The following is a 16,613-nucleotide window of genomic DNA, read 5'->3' as shown; positions in this document are numbered from 1 at the left end:
GGTAAGTCAGTGTGATTGCATGACACTGGTGATGGGGATGCCATAGAGATTCATGTCAAAAATACCGAACTATCCCTTTAATGAGGAGAAATAATTTTCAATTCAATTCAATTCAGTTTATTTATATAGCGCCAAATTCACAACACATGTCATCTCAAGGCACTTTACAGTTCAACCAGATCATACAGTCAAATTGATACAAAGTTTTCTATCTAAGGAAAACCAGTTGATTGCATTGACTCATTGACTCAAGTACAATCCCCCACACTAAGCATGCTTGTAGCGACAGTGGAGAGGAAAAACTCCCTTTTAACAGGAAGAAACCTCCAGCAGAACCAGGCTCAGTGTGAGCGGCCATCTGCTGAGGCCGACTGGGGTTCAAGGAGACAGAAGCAGAGATACAAAAAGCAGCTGTAAAAGGCGGCCCCGTCCAGGAAACACACAGCCAGGCAGATGAGCTCCAAGGCAGCTCCCATGCCAGAGGACGAAGAGAGCACATCCACTCAGTCACGGTCAGAGAAACAGGACCACACTGGAAAACAGGCCGATCTCCAACATCTATAAACAAGGGTGTTGATAGAAGCAGCACAGCTGATGTTTCTTTCCAGGATGACGTCACAGCCAAACAGGAACAGACGAGGCAAAGCTACTCTGAGGAAAAGCAGAGAGAGCAGAAGGTTAGAGGTTAGGGTCCTCTTATACAGCAGTAAACTATTTTTCCTGACTGGGTAGGATTCCCGTAGTCAAGTAGAGTACCATTCTCTTTCCAGATTTCCAGACATTTTGCCTCAGAGTGCGCAGCCTTTTTTTTAAACCAGGGAGAAAACTTTTTATTTTTAAAGGAAAAGTCCAGTCAGCAAGGAATAATCAATGGATTATTATCTATAACTAAAACTAATATGTTTGCAGTGATTTCATGAATTTAGTGTTAATCACCAAAAAAGTTAAAAACAATAATTTTTGTTGCGATCACTGAGTCCGGGACAGGCAATTTTTGCCCAAATATAGTAACACCTCCCCCAGACATCTTCAGGCAGTGATGTTTCCTTTCAACTTTCCAATTCATGATCCACCATGGACAGGTTCATCGTTGGATTGCCAACTTGAAGAGGGAGCATTCGCCATCAAACTTCTGATCAGAGAAGAAACACATAATATTTAGCCAACATTTCAAAGAAAAATGTTTTTAAGATGACTTGGATAATAGCGCGTTGTGACAAACACCAGATACAGCACTGGTACTTGATCAACAGCCGACACCACACCATGATGTCACAAAGCATTACATGGAAGTAGTGTTCTTTGACTAACACGGTTGTCTACAGCAAATCACATTCAAATTAAAATTGCTCTTAATTAAAAACATGAACTGTATGTATTGATTTCACGTTTAAAGTACTTTCAGAAGTTTGAAGTCCGAGTATGATCAGACTTCTCCTTTAAAGTTTTTCTTTTTCAAAGGGGCTGTGTTTTCTAAGGCTGTACACCTAGAACCAGCAACCCCATCAACAAAATCATCAGCCTGTGAAGGGAAATAAACTAAACTTTTGCACTCTGCAGCACTGCTTAGAGACACAGAGGAGAGAGAAGGAGAAATAGATTCTTTAAAATTTATAACTGCATTATCTGATGACGATCTGCTAAAGTGAAACCTTCCTTTGGGGGAGGGGGACTGTTAGAGTAATCCTGAAGGTTATTAAAAGTGAGAGAGGAAAGGATTGTGAGGAAATACTGTTATTTCTTCACATTCAAAGCCATATGTCAGCACAAGGTCCAAAGTATGAAGATGAGAATGTGTGGGACTATTCACATTTTGAACAAAGAAAAATACACTTTAATATAGCATTAAAGGTTGCATTTAAGCTATCACCTTAAATGCGATCACATTTGACGTTAAAATACCCCAATATGATGATCCTGTTAGTATTCAACACCAAATCAGAACACTGAAAATTCATCTAAAAATTCAGAGTAAGAACATGGTTGATGATACAAAGTTACAAAACAGAAAGGTTTTGTGGCTTTGCAATTTCAATCAAACAAAGGGAAACAAATAGTTAAACGTTCAAAAAAGTTGTATTTATTAACTTTTTTTGGAGTAATCAGTGAATCACACCGAAAGATTGTTGCTACTCCTCCTCCTCACCCAGAATTTCTGGATATGTGGAAATTTAAATAACTAGAGTGAGTTGCCTTATTTATGCTCACGTAATCCTCTTGCTGCAGCCAAGTAACATAAATCAATGTGATTATCACAAATCTGGTCTTTAACAACTAACTAACTTTTTGGAAAAAAATATCTCATGTTAAGTGAATCACATGAAATCATTTTAACTTTTTTTTAAATTGCAGTTATTTTAAAAATGTTACCTGATTATCATAATTTACTGCTTTAGGATTATTTTCTTATTTATTTTATTTTGGTAATGGGCAAGACACTGTCTGGATGAAGTAATGAGTGGGTAACAGTAAAGAAGCTGCAGAGAGGTGTTTTAAACTATGACTCTACTTCCTGGCCATTTCCTAACAAACAACCAGGTGGGCGTGTGTCAACAGTAAATCATATGACAGCCTGAAGGTTATTAGATTGAATATTAAAAAACATATACCCATAACAAGAGTGGAGATAAGGTGATGTCTCAGTAGGAAATTATCCCAGTTTGGTTGGGAACAAAGGTAAAAAATAAAAGGCAAAATAATTCCACATTACTTTTCTTTCCCCTTAGCCAAGACATCAATGTGCAGCATGTCATGGTAAAGTACAGTGACATCATGTGCAAGAGCACTAGAACCAAAGGAAGTAGAACCTTCCCTTAACATGAAACCACCACCATGCTTGTAGCTTCCACAGAAGATCTGATTCTAATCTTCATTGCCTTATTCCTCTGTTTTCTTTGTCATCAGTCATATGAGTCAACAATCTGCTTTTAACAGTGTGTGAGGCCCTCTAGTGAATGTTGCAGAATATTGCAGGTTCTTGTACAGAGTTCTGGCGTTTCCTGCCACTGTGGGCTGCAGAGCACAGTAGTACATGGCAGAGTCTGTCACTGCAGCAGAGGAGATCAGCAGGTCCATCTGTGTTTTATCATCACTCACTTTAAAGGAAAAACCAGGAACGGGATCCAACATTTTTCGTCCTGTTCCAGAGTACGAGATCAGGAACTCTGGAGGTTTTCCAGGATATTGTCGATACCAGAAGAAATAATCAGTAGCAGCTGCTTGTCCAGAAAACTTGTAGCTCAGGGTAACAGAAGTTTCCTCTAAACTGGAAACTTCCTTCTCATGTGGAGTCAGTTGATTACAGTTGGCACCTACAGAAAGACATTTGAGCATATATTAACTTACAGATGTTTCATAGTCAAACTTTTAAACATGATTAGCAGTTTAAAAAAACTGAAGGAACAAATAGCTGTAAACATCTTAGTTACACTTTTTAGCATTAAGTTATTCAAACATTTTAGCGAGAATAATTCTGACCTGCTAGAAGTGAGGCAATGAGCAAAGAAAGTCCATAATAGTCCATGTTGTCCGACAATGTTTGTTCTGAACTGAATTTAATGTGAGAGTTTGTGTCTTTTCTGAAGTTCAGTAGAAGCTTAGATCCCCCTTGAAGATCTCAGCTCCTCCCACTGTTGCATAGAAACGTAAAGCTTCATGCAAAAGTACCAAGTGCAGGGCGGAAAAGATCACCATAGGGCTAATATATACTCTTCTTCTTCTGTGCTTCCATGTTCTTTAACAGTATTCCTCTACTTCTGAACCTGAACCAATGTAGAACTAAGTCAAGGTGGAGGTTTCTACTCTTGGACTGTGGCCCAAGTTCCTCTTTTTTGGTGAAAGCAAAAAATCCTTTCATTTGGGAATCAAGGTCAAAGGGTTTGGATGAAGAGTGGTCAGAAACAGACAATAAGCCATTTGAGGTGAAATATCCAGTCAGTCATGATTTAGGGTGCAATGTTCCATGCAGGTGTTGGTATAGACTGCTTTCATAAACCCAAGGTGTAGCACAATTTCTACAGGGCAGTCATTCATTGTCCAAAGAATCTGTATAGAAATGCAGCTTTCATCTTCCAGCAGGACTTGGCCCTGCCCATACTGCCAGAAGCACCACAACCTGGTTTAATGCCCATCACAATATTTGACTGGACAGCCAAGTCGATAGAACCAAACCCCATTAAGAATCTATGGAGTATTCTAAAGAATCAATGCAGAAAGCATCAAGGATATCTGGGCTTCTATAACTCCCAGTTAATGCCACAGGCTGATTGGCTCAATGCCATGGTGCATCAAGGCAGTTATTAAGGCAACGGGACTCCCAACAGAATATTGAAGATTCACATATAGGCCTAGTTTATAAAGAACCATATTTCATATGATATTTTTCAAATCTGGAAGCTCAATTTAAAGTAGATAAATAAAAGGAATATTTGAGTTATGTAACAATTAATATATAATCTATGAAATTCTATTCAATTATAGAAATATAACAAATTATAAAAATATAAAAAAATTTCCATGATATTCTATCTTTTTGAAAAGGGTCTGTATATTCTTGATTTCCAAAATCACTCATGTGGCAAAGCACACACTCAACATCTGAAATGTCAGCACTTATATCATCAATACAAGCCTCAATACTTTTGCACCCTGTGCACATCCCAAATTTGAGGACTCTTTCTCTAAAAAAACCTGTTCCGCCTTAAAACCCCACCGCTTCACTCCAGCCACCACATTCAGCATGCTGTCCTCCCCTTCTTGGCATCTACCAAATCTCATCTACATCCGCCTCCTGTGCTCCTTGGACGCCCTGTAAAAAATCACCTATCACATATTTATTGGACATTTTTAGTGCTATATAGTCTAGTGATTGAACAATACAGTTTTGTTAATGCAATACCAATTATTGTGACATCGGTCAACTTGATCTCTGACATTTCCTGCTAATTTTTTTTTTAGGCTATTTCTCTCTGATACAGATGTTTCTCTCTCGATTAAACAAAACAAAAAATAAAAATCCAAAAGATAATAGTCATGGTGATGTTTGTGTATTTAATGATAATAGAAAAAAAACAAATAACCACTGGTAGCATTTTTTGGGAATATCTATCAACAGATGTCTACATTTACTTAATAAAAAAAGACACATTGGTGTGCATGTGGTATGTGGAAAAAACTTAAAAACTTTGGGTCTGTTAAGATTACAAAAAATGCAAATTAATACTAGACTATGAGGAAATAATGTTGTGGGGATACAGAGAGATAAAAAGAAGTGACTCTAGTCTCCCAACTGTAGAAAAATATAAGGCATAAATCGCTGGATGAAGAATTAAAGTGGACCAATGAGAAAACTAAGCTGGAACGGGCAGTATTTTGGGGAGCTGCTCCTATGGAATGGAACCACGTCCCTCCGGCTTGGCCTAGATATTCAGATGTCATTACCTCTATAAAAGCTTGTGAACTCCTGAGATTAGGGAGCCCTCTGAGGACTCAACATTCTGGGGCCAAATACATCGTCCTTTGTGCTGCTGAAAAGACCACACATGCAGTTGGGTATTAAAGTATTCTTCACATTAACAATTAGGAAACAGGTTCTGTCCCAGAGATGAACATGTTTGGGCGCAAATTATCCAAATAAACTCCAGAAGAAAAAGCAAAATATTTTTTAGGATTCTGGTTGGTGTGGTCACTGTGACAGCAGACTAAAGGGGATGGAGCTACTGTACACCTTGTGGACCTACAAATGGATGTTTGGGGTCCTCTAGTGGAGGTTTTGAAGTATTGCAGGTTTTTGTACAGAGTTCTGGGGTTTCCTGTCACTGTGGGCTCCAGAGCACAGTGGTACACAGCAGAGTCTGACAGTGCTGCAGAGGAGATCAGCAGCTTCGATTGTTTCACCGTTTTGTTGATGTACACCGAAAACTCTGAACCAGATGGATGAATCTGTCCTGCCTCTGTCATGTAGAGCAGGAACTCTGGTCTGGATCTCTCCTGCTGTCGGTACCACTGGATATTGTAGATAGAACCAGTATATTCACAGCTCAAACTGGTGCTTCTTCCCTCTGAAACAGCTTGTTCCCTCTGTTCCTGTGTGATGGTGTTCATGGAGCCCATGGCTGTAAAAGGAGTCATTAATGTCAGTTAGTCTGCAGGAGATTCAAACATGAAGAGACTCAGCAGAGGTTCTTTACTCTGTGCTCCTCATGTGATCACAATAAGGTTCATAGAGAAAATCAGAGTAAAGCTTTTCTCTGTGCTCTAACACTCACCTATGCAGAGAGAGAAAAGCAGCAAGAAGTAAAGTAACATGTTTTCAGGTAGAGTCAGACAGCAGAGGAACAAAGTTGTTCCACTGCAGCAGAATAAAGACTAAGAAGCTTATCTGGTGCACAGACCTTCTCCTCAACATCAAGCTGCTTTTAGTGCAGCAAACACAAACCATCTCATTGGCTGAAACCAGCAGTGGGGGGAGGAGTCAGAGAAAACATTTTACTGTCTCCTTTTCTCCTAGAACTATATTTAGTCAGTCAGAGTATTTGTGACCCTGAAGAAGCAGTTGAGGCTGCAGATGGTTGGATTGATTCTGATCACTGCTCCTGTTTCTTTCATTGGATCAACAATAGAAACTCTATTGTGGGTAAGCAAGGTACTCTGGATTACTGTGCTGAACCCGGATAGGAGTCACCCTTGGGACATCCTTATGCAACAAAAATCAACATGGATGATGTCAGTCAAACCGGAACTGCTGCACGGAAAACCCTAAACTAATCCTAAACCTAAACACTACCAAAGCATAGCTCACCCTAACCCAAACCCTAATGCAACTAGCACCTCAGCCCTAAACCTAACCATTAGCAAAGTAGCTTGTGAGGACCAGCAAAATGTCCTCACTTTACAACAACTGGCCCGCAATTTGCTGGTGAAATTAAAAAAATGATCCTTACTCTGAGGGCTACACCCACGCACACACACAGCCAAAGATAAAGCTCAACATTCTCTCTGTTTCTGTGAGGTCTGATGATACTGTGAAAAACAGATTACCTTATTTTCACGACCATAAGGCGCACCGTACTAAAAGGCGCAGTCTCAGTTATATGTGCCATTTCTGTATTTAACACACACATAAGGCGCACCGGACTATAGGGCGCGTTTTTTATATACAGGTACATGTCCTCTACTACCTTTAAATACCTCTACTGCGTATTTAAAAATACAGTGGGGGCAAAACTGAGTATGACTGTGCTTTATTCATGTATTTATTACAAAGTATTAATCAAACCTGGCAGCTGGCCGTGAGACAGATGACACAGCGCTGTGATCACTCCTAAATTAACTTAAAATCCTGAAACCTGTCGACGGAATTTGTTCGCTTTTATTACCGGTATCCTGGTGCCTGCAGTTTAAATTATTTAGATGAAAAACACCTGCCAGCCGCCGCTGTGAACCCGGAGGCTGCCCAGCCTAGAGGCTGCTGTTGAAGGGATTTCTACTGTCGCTGTACCGCTGGTATGTGGGGGTCTGAGCGGCTCCGACAGAAATAGTATAGGCAGGATGATAATCTGGATGAACTGACTGCAATTATGAAGTTTTCAGGGTGACTTTCTCACTTAAAAACATATTAAAACTACTTAATTCACACTGATCACAGCAAATATAGCTGCAAGATTTAGATTATTTAGATGAAAAAACACCTGCCAGCCACCGCGGTGAAGAGGAGGAGACGCGCCCAGAGGCTGCTGTTGAATTAAGTTTTCAGGGAGAAAAATACAGCGGGAGCAAAACTGAGTATGATTGTGCTTTATTCATGTACTTATTACAAAGTATTAATCAAACCCATCAAAGTCATCATCCTCTGCTTCTGAATTAAACAGCTGCGCTAAATCAGACATGCCAGTTTCCCCTTCTTCGCTGTCAGTCACTTTCCATTTCGGGCGGCTCCTCAGAAATAATGCCGGCTTTTGCGAAAGCTGGAACAACAGAGCCAGCAGACACGTTAGTCCAAGCATCTACAATCCATCCGCAAACGGTGGCGTAACTTGCCCGGCGCTGCCTTCCACTTTTCCTGAAACTGTGGTCTCCGTCTGTCATCCATCGCTCCCACGCCGCTCGCAGCCTTACTTTGAACGGCCGCTTCACACCGATGTCGAGCAGTTGAAGTTCCTTTGTCAGACCCCCGAGATAACGGCGAGCACAGCGTTCATTTGATTCATCCTGTTTTTCTCTTCGGCTGTGAGATGGGCACGCAGCGATGGTGATGCGTGGAAAAAACCACCTGGTCTCCTCACATACACCTCCCTCAGCCACGCTTTCATCATCTCATCATCCATCCAGCCCTTTTCATTTGCTTTAGTATCATATGTCATCAGAGCGATGTGTCTGTCTCACTGTCAGCTCCCAGATCAGCTTCTCTGATTGGTTGATGCGGCGCTTCCAGCAGCAAAACTTCAATTTTTCCATCTCGAGCAGCAGCAGCGCGTTGGCGGTGCGTCAGATGCTTAAACGCTCCCGACGCGCTGCGCCTGCTGCTCAAAACAAGCTGCGGGACCTTTTGCTGCACCTATACGCGCGTCAACCATTGACTTTGCATGTAAACTGGCTGCTTCTGCTGCGCCTGCTGGGTCCGGTTCACACCGATGTCGAGCGGTTGAACAGCGAGCACAGCGTTAATTTGTTTCACCATGTTTTTCACATCAGCTGTGAGATGGGCACGCATGGAGTTACATATTAACAGCGATGGTGATGAGTGGAAAAAAACCACCTGGTCTCCTTACATTCAGCCACTCTTTCATCATCTCCTCAATGAGGTGGTCTCAAAAGTCGCAGTTACAACACACATAGGGCGCACCGCACATTTTGAGGGAAAAAAAAAGACGTTTAAGTGCGCCTTATAGTCGTGAAAATACGGTAGCCTTGGAGTTTACTTAAATATTTTTTATAGATTAATTATAAAGAATTACAATGCAGTGCAATGCTAATAATCATCATTAGTGCATAACAAAAGGTAAAGATGTGCACTAAATCCTAGAAAGTTATACATAGTTTAAATAAATTACGCCCTCAAGTGGTCATAGTGCAGTACTATATTGTCTTTGCTCTGCAGGTTCTTGTACAGAGTTCTGGTGTTTCCTGTCACTGTGGGCCTCAGAGCACAGTAGTACACAGCAGAGTCTGACAGACGGAGATCCTGGATCGTCAGATTTACTGATTTCTTTTGTTTCTCTGTGTTGAGATCAGCATTAAATCTGTTTATGCTGAACTTTGGATCATTCTCTGCAGTTCCTGGGTCACGCTTCAGCATATAGGTTGGAGAACTGCCTTCCTTTTGCTGGTACCAGAAAAGATATGGATATGTGTCAGTGGTTTCAAAAATACATCCCAGAGTCACAGATTGTCCTTCAGCAGCAGCAACATGTCCTTCTGTCTGCGTCACTGAGTTTCCTTTACACTCTGAGGAAGAACAGAACATGCAGAGGAAGAGATGAATCAATAAAGATGATTGATTAAATGAAACAAAATAAGGATTTCTATGCAGTGTAAAGTAGGTGTAATTTTCTCTGATCATTGTCACTTTGAACCATATCAGGTGTTTCTACAAGGTAACAAATGGCAGCAGAAATGATCTGCTCTGATTTTCTGTAGAATGAACATTAAAGCTCTTCATGTAGAGCTCAGTAATGTGTTCAAGTGTTTGAAGAGGAAACATGTTGAGCTTTCTATCTTACCAAAGAAAAGAGCAGCTAGAATAATCCACAGCCAATGTTCCATCTGTCCAACAAGGTTTAAATCAGCAGGAGAAACTAGCTGATGTTCAACATTCAGTCTGACTATTGTTCTCTTCACAGCAACACTTATTATTGACACAATGCTGGAACACAGAGCACAAGGAGAGCTCCGCCTACTGGATGATGGCGCCCTCTGCTGGAGCTAGAAGGTGAAGCTGAACAGTGGCATTTAGCATATAACAGCTTTGCTGAGTTTAGTATGTTATTTAGTAGTTAGGAGTTCTGTCTCTGATATTCATTTATAGAATGTCAATAACCAGGACTACAGCAGCTTGTTGGTGGGTCAGATACAGTCAGACCTGACAGGTTTCTCTTAAAAGTGGCCTAGATTTTAAGTCATGCTGTAGTCAGCCACTTGGCCAAGTCTGTCTTTGTCATAGTTATGGTTCTGTTTAATTTGGATTTGGACTTCTTTTCAGCCTGTCACTATTTAGCCACCAGCAGTTATCATAACAGCTCAATCTGCCTCCAGCCCCCCTATAGATTATCTCCACCTGTTCCCACTTAGCTCACCTGTTAACCAGCCTACTTATACCTGTGTCTGCCTATTCATCTATGTCAGAACATCTCACCCTCTCCTGCAAAGACTGCCCGAAATCCAGGTGTAGTGCTGGATTCAGACTTGAACCTCCAAAAGCATTTAAAGACAATTAAAAGGTCGGCTTTCTATCACCTGAAGAACATTTCCAGGATTAAAGGACTAATGTCTCAGCATGATCTGGAAAAACTAATTCATGCATTTATTTTTAGTCGAATTGATTACTGCAGCAGTGTTTTCACAGGTCTGCCTAAAAAGTGGATCAGACAGCTGCAGCTGATCCAGAACGCTGCTGCCCGTGTCCTCACTAAGACTAAGAAAGTAGAGCACATCACCCCAGTTCTAAAGTCCTTCCACTGGCTCCCTGTATCTCAGAGAATAGACTTTAAAATACTTCTGTTAGTCTATAAATCTCTGAATAGCTTAGCACCTAAATACATCACAGACTTGCTATCAGTGTATCAACCCTCCAGACCACTCAGGTCTTCTGGCTCCAGCCTGCTCTGCAGACCTAGAACCAGAACTAAACATGGAGAAGCAGCATTTAGTTCCTATGCTCCACTTATCTGGAACAAACTTCCAGAAAACGGTAAAAGTGCGGAAAGCCTGAGTTCCTTTAAATCAAGACTAAAAACACATTTGTTTAGGATCGCCTTCCACTGTTCTAGTTAAACAGTTCAACTAAAACATAATTAGTTCAACTTTCGTATTTTCTTTAGTCCAACTGTTTTTAATGTTGTTTTTTGTTTCTCCATTTTTTATTTAATTTTATTTATTTATTTTTTCCTACTTGCTTTGATTCTGTTTTATTTTCCTATATTTTAATCATGTAAAGCACTTTGCATTGTCTTTGTACTGAATTGTGCTATATAAATAAATTTGCCTTACCTTGCCTTGCCTTGTGTCTGTATGCCTGTTTCCTTCACTACTGGATACCTTGTGCCCTTCTAGCTGAAGTTTTCTAATTGAGGTTGCTTTTATCTTCATGCTGGATGTTAGTTAATACAGCTCTGCAACATTGCGTGGATATCAGGGGTGGTTCCTCTGGATTGGCAGGGTGGTGGTCCCTCTATTTAAAAAAGGAAACCAGAGAGTGTGTTCCAACTACAGAGGAATCACACTCTTAAGCCTCCCTGGTACGGTCTATTCTAGGGTTTTGGAAAGGAGGGTCTGTCGGACAGTCGAATCTTGGATTCAGGAGGAGCAGTGTGATTTTTCCTGGCCGTGGAACACTGGATCAGCTCTACACCCTCAGCAGGATTCTGGAGGGTGCATGGGAGTTTGCCCAACCAGTCTACATGTGTTTTGTGGATCTGGAGAAGGCATTTGACTGTGTCCCTCGGGGGAACCTGTGGGGGGTACTCCGGGAGTATGGAGTACCGGGCCCTTTAATAAGGGCTGTTAGGTCTCTATATGACTGGTGTCAGAGCCTGGTCCGTATTGCTGGCAGTGAGTCGGAGTCATTTCAGGTGAGGGTTGGACTCTACCAAGGTTTCTCTTTGTCACAGATTCTGTTCATAACTTTTATGGACAGAATTTCTAGGCGCAGCCAAGGTGTTGAGGGGATCGGTGTTGGTGGCCTTAGGATTTCATCTCTGTTATTTGCAAATGATGTGGTTCTGTTGGCTTCATCAGGGCGTGATCTACAGCTCTCACTGAAGTGGTTCACAGCCAATTGTGAAGCCAGCTGACTATGCAGGTCAAGTTTTTAGGTGTCCTTCAGACAGCTGCAGTTGATCCAAAAAGCTACTGCCTGTGTTTTCATTAGAACTAAGAAAGTAGAGCACATCAGTGTGGTTCCACTGGCTCCCTGTAGCTCAGAAAATAGACTTTAAAATCCTTCTATTAGTCTAGAAATCACTGAATGGATCAGCACCTCAATCCATAATGGATCTGATGTCAGTGGATCAACCTCCCAGACCAATCAGCCTATTCTGTCCACCCAGAACTAAAACCAAACATGGAGAAGCAGCAGCTATGCTCCACGCCTCTGGAACAAACTCCCTGCAGACTGGAAAAGTGCTGAAAGCCTGAGTTTGTTAAAGTCACAGTTAAAAACCCATTTTTTTTTAGCTGCCTTTAACTGTTAATTAAATTATCATTAGTTTAAGGTTGGGATCCAACTTTTTGATTTCTTTTATGGATGTTTGTGATTTTCTTCTGGTTTTATTATTGTTCTATTTTATTATCTGAATCATGTAAAGCATTTTGAATATTCTATGTACTGAATTTTTAATGATAAATCCCAGCTGAGTAAACAGCCCACTGGCCTTTTCCTGTGTGGCCTCTTTTCCTGAAGATGCCACACTGCAGAAGATCAATGTTCCTTCATGTAGCAAGCAGAGGGAGGGATAAACAATGATTCTGTCTCACTGTCACTATTAAACCAGTTAGTTCACTGGGGTGTGAGGCCCTCTAGAGGATGTTGTAAAGTATTGCAGGTTCTTGTACAGAGTTCTTGTGTTTCCTGTCACTGTGGGCGTCGCAGCACAGTAGTACACAGCAGAGTCAGACAGCTCAGCAGAGGAGATGGTCATGCTCATTTTGTCTTCGTTTCCTTCAAATTTCAGTCTGTCTAGATGTTCTTCTCCCCCAAAGGGTGAATGAGACTTCAAGAACTCTGGGTGTTTTCCAGGATATTGTCGATACCAGAACAAAAATTGCACAGAACCTTTGGTGTAACTGCAGGACAGAGAAACAGAGCCGCCCTCTAAAGTGAACTCCTCAGTCTTTGCTGCAGTGAGTTGCTGACAGTTTACACCTGAAGGAGGAAAGGAAATTAAAGAAGTGAAGAAAAGAAAAGATTTTGGTGTTTTTTGACTCCAACTAACCTGTTCCTACAAGCAGAACCAGCAGAGTAAATCCAGATGTGAGCAAAGACAGCATGATGATCAGAGTTAATGTTTGAACTGTGTTGAATGTGGAAGTTTGTGTCTCTTCTATAGTTCAGTAACAGCTCAGCTCCTCCCTGAAGCTCTCAGCTCCTCTTCCTCCTACTTAGCAAATTTACAGCTTCCCTTTTTTTTTTCTTTTTTTTTTTTACTTTTTTCTTTTTTTTAAATGCCTTCGTAGTACTGACTGATGCTTTTTCTGACCTGCAGTAATCTTCATGTAAATAAAAAATGAAGGGGAGAAATTAAGAGACATGTCTTCCTTTGTGTTTTGGAGTACCAATGATTATTACCAGGGGCGGATCTAGAAAAATATTTATGGGGTGGCGAGAGGGGGGCAGGAATTTTTGAGGGGTGGCAACATATGGCATTTGTTTACACTGAATTTAATCCTAGTTATCACAGTTTGGTGAGAATAGCATGTACAATATGTGTTTCATGTGAAGCAGTTCATATTAGAAATACATCGTACAATGAGATCTCACCTAATAGGAGATAGAAGAATGATAACACTACTTCTAGAGGGGCATTATCACAGGAAAGGTATTAAAGTAAGACACAGGTGCTGAGTCGCAGATGTGTGAGATTGACTGTCAGAGAGGCAGCTTTGCAGCATTTGCACAAGAAGAAACTATAGAAAGAAAAACGTACCCATCAGAGATCTATGGACTGAGCTGGACTAAAGTGGGCAGAACTACACAGTAGAAATAAATGGGTCAAGGCACCCAAACAAGGTTCCAGACATCCATGTAATGTTTACTCTGAACACACATTTACCCCATTTGTTCCTCAGTAACTTGACATACAGCAGTTACGGCAACATGAAAGGGACATTTCATGCATGTAAATATGCTGTAGATAGAGCTGCTGTATCAACAAATCAACAAAAAGGCAGGTACTGTTTGTTACATCAAAATCTCCACAAATCTGAAAAGACATAAAAATACATTTTGCTTCCAATCTGTAAAAGTACAAAACATTTTGAGTAGGTTCATACAGGTCATTTCTGGATAGTTTCATACTATATATACAAAAAAAGAAACAACAACACCGCTTCATATTAAGCAGGATTTACACCAGCATCACATTTTTAAATTTACTTTTAACACTTTTGGTTTTATTGAAGGAAATATCAGATTTTCTCAGGTGCCAAAACAAAATGTAGCAGCTCTGTAAAGGCTCACCAGAGAGCAAAACATAAAGTTAACATGACTATAACAGCTGACTGCGGCGATTTCCATGTTGCTCAGCAAAATGCTTCACTAATTTATTTAGATCCAATGCCTTTGTGCGTTTTGATTTGAGTGCAACCAAACTTGATCGTCTATTTTCTGTCATAGTTGACCGCAAATATGTCTTTATGAGCCTGAGACGTCAGGCCTAACTAACATCATAGATAGAGAAATAACGCTCTGCAACCTGATTTTTATCATCTCAAAATCAGCATTGCAGCTATGCTAGCAACATTGTGCTTTCATTATGATTTAATTTCTCGATGGATAGTTAAACAGTTTTGACCTGTTTCATCCTGTGTCTCCTCTCCCCATCACCCCTGGCTCCCTCGCTTTGCTCCGCTCGGTTTTCGAAACTAATCAGTCTCAGTCGCTCCCGCGTCATCTCATGCTGCATTCACTGCAGTCCGACATTGGAAAGTAGCGGTCGCAATTCTCAAATTATCCATAATTTATAAGCCTCGCCACCCCTACAGCTAACTGGGGTGGCAGCAGGGGTGGCAAGGCTGTCATTTAGGGTGGCAGTTGCCACCCTATGCCACCCCAGTAGATCCGCCTATGATTATTACAAACTATGGTTGTACTGCTGTCATATAATGAATTGTAGAAAAGTTTGGCACCTAAATTAAAATTGTTGTGCCAAATGCCATGATCATGCCATTTCATCTTGACATGATGATGTGGAATCAGCTGTGGAATGTCTGCAACAACCCCTGTTTTCAGCCAAGGCCTCCACAGGCAAGTCAAATGGCAAGTCACAGATGTGTGACCAACCACCATCCCCCTCTGTGTGAGGACAGTAGAAAACCACAGAGAAAACCAGATTCCCTCTCTTTTCCTTTCTGTGCTCTTTGCCTCCTGCGCTCTTTGCCTCCTCTCCCTTGCCCAGGAAGCTGGGGTCTGCTTTGGCTGACAGTGGAGATGCGGGCTCCAGGGGAACCAGATCTCCAGAACCATCAAGGATAGGTCAGAACCTTTCAGAACCAAACTGCTGCACAAAACAGACCTTTTGCAACAAATTTCTCTTGAGTTTCAGAACGTATAGAGCCAAACTGGGTGAGAACCATGCCCTGGGTGGGAGCCTGAGGGGACCCCTGCTGTGAGACTGAGACAAAGAACCGCTGGTCTCTGCCCTGACTGCTGAGCTGCAGCTGGATGGAGCTCAAGCTTTCCAAGTGGACATGGAAAAAGGTTTGCAGGTCTGGCATTATTAGGGACAGAACCAACAACATGTGTTTACTGATGAGTAAAGTCAAGCTAACAGAATGTACTGCATGCTACGCTATGCTACAGGTATATTTGTTGAGCTGTTGTTGAAGCTTGAACAAGCTTTATTTCACTAAGAGTGTAAACACTTTTATAACATTAGTGTTCATGTGTTCCTCACAATCTCATTACATTCCCATTACCAAGTATAACCAAGAGTCATTTAGTGGAATCCTGATGTCTATTCACTGCTAGCTATTACAAAGAGGGTAAAGAATCATTTAACTAAAGGTTTTTGGTTCTTGATTAAGCGGATCATCCTATAAATAATGTGGCCAAATAATGTTTTATTCACCTCATGGATTTCCATTGTGAATCTGAAAACATTCCAATTTCTTTCAAATTAGTGAAAAGCTAATTTGATCATATCCCAAATTCTTCCAGATAAACTTTGGTTTTCAAACACAAAATCCATCTTAAACTGTAATATGGTTCTCAACCATGTTCCCTTTCTCTTTGTACATAGTAGTTTCATTTAGTTTAGTTTAGTTTCACTAGCTTTAGTTGAGAGTGTTAAACTGAAATATGTTTGACTTGGAGCTGAATGATTTTTGTAAATAAACTCTTATATTTTGAACAGAAGTGTTGGTGAATTTATTCCATGTATGTGCAGAAATAACTGTTTGACCATGATTAGTGCTCGAATCACTCTTTCATCTATTGTTCTAACACACAGTTAGTAGGACTGTGTGTCATAAACAGTATATAACAGCTGAAATAATATCTGATTAAATAAGATATTTTACCACCCCTACAGGGGAGGGCAATACACATCTTAAAGTATCAGTAATATAAACTCCCAGCTGGCTGGGAATGGAAAAGAACATAAAATCACAACAGAATCATTTTGCTTTTTATCAAAGCACCTAGTAAGTTTAATTTTTTTTTAGTATAATCTCACAAACAT

At 40.8% G+C, this 16,613-nt stretch overlaps 3 gene segments (V, D, J or C); all 3 read right to left on the bottom strand.

The window, feature by feature from the left end:
- Positions 1–2,913: 2,913 nt before the first annotated feature.
- LOC119778442 lies at positions 2,914–3,535 on the bottom strand. The segment is given in 2 exon segments: positions 2,914–3,311; positions 3,478–3,535. Coding segments are annotated over 2 exon segments (444 nt in total).
- A 1,887-nt stretch (positions 3,536–5,422) lies between these two features.
- On the bottom strand, positions 5,423–6,378 carry LOC119778433. The segment is given in 2 exon segments: positions 5,423–6,113; positions 6,267–6,378. Coding segments are annotated over 2 exon segments (576 nt in total).
- Positions 6,379–8,992: 2,614 nt separating this feature from the next.
- LOC119778437 lies at positions 8,993–9,863 on the bottom strand. The segment is given in 2 exon segments: positions 8,993–9,444; positions 9,720–9,863. Coding segments are annotated over 2 exon segments (441 nt in total).
- Positions 9,864–16,613: the final 6,750 nt, after the last annotated feature.

The sequence above is a fragment of the Cyprinodon tularosa genome, unplaced genomic scaffold (assembly GCF_016077235.1).
Source record: "Cyprinodon tularosa strain WSP-4 unplaced genomic scaffold, ASM1607723v1 ctg1330, whole genome shotgun sequence".
NCBI lineage: Eukaryota > Metazoa > Chordata > Actinopteri > Cyprinodontiformes > Cyprinodontidae > Cyprinodon > Cyprinodon tularosa.
This window is presented reverse-complemented; position numbering and strand designations above follow the sequence as displayed.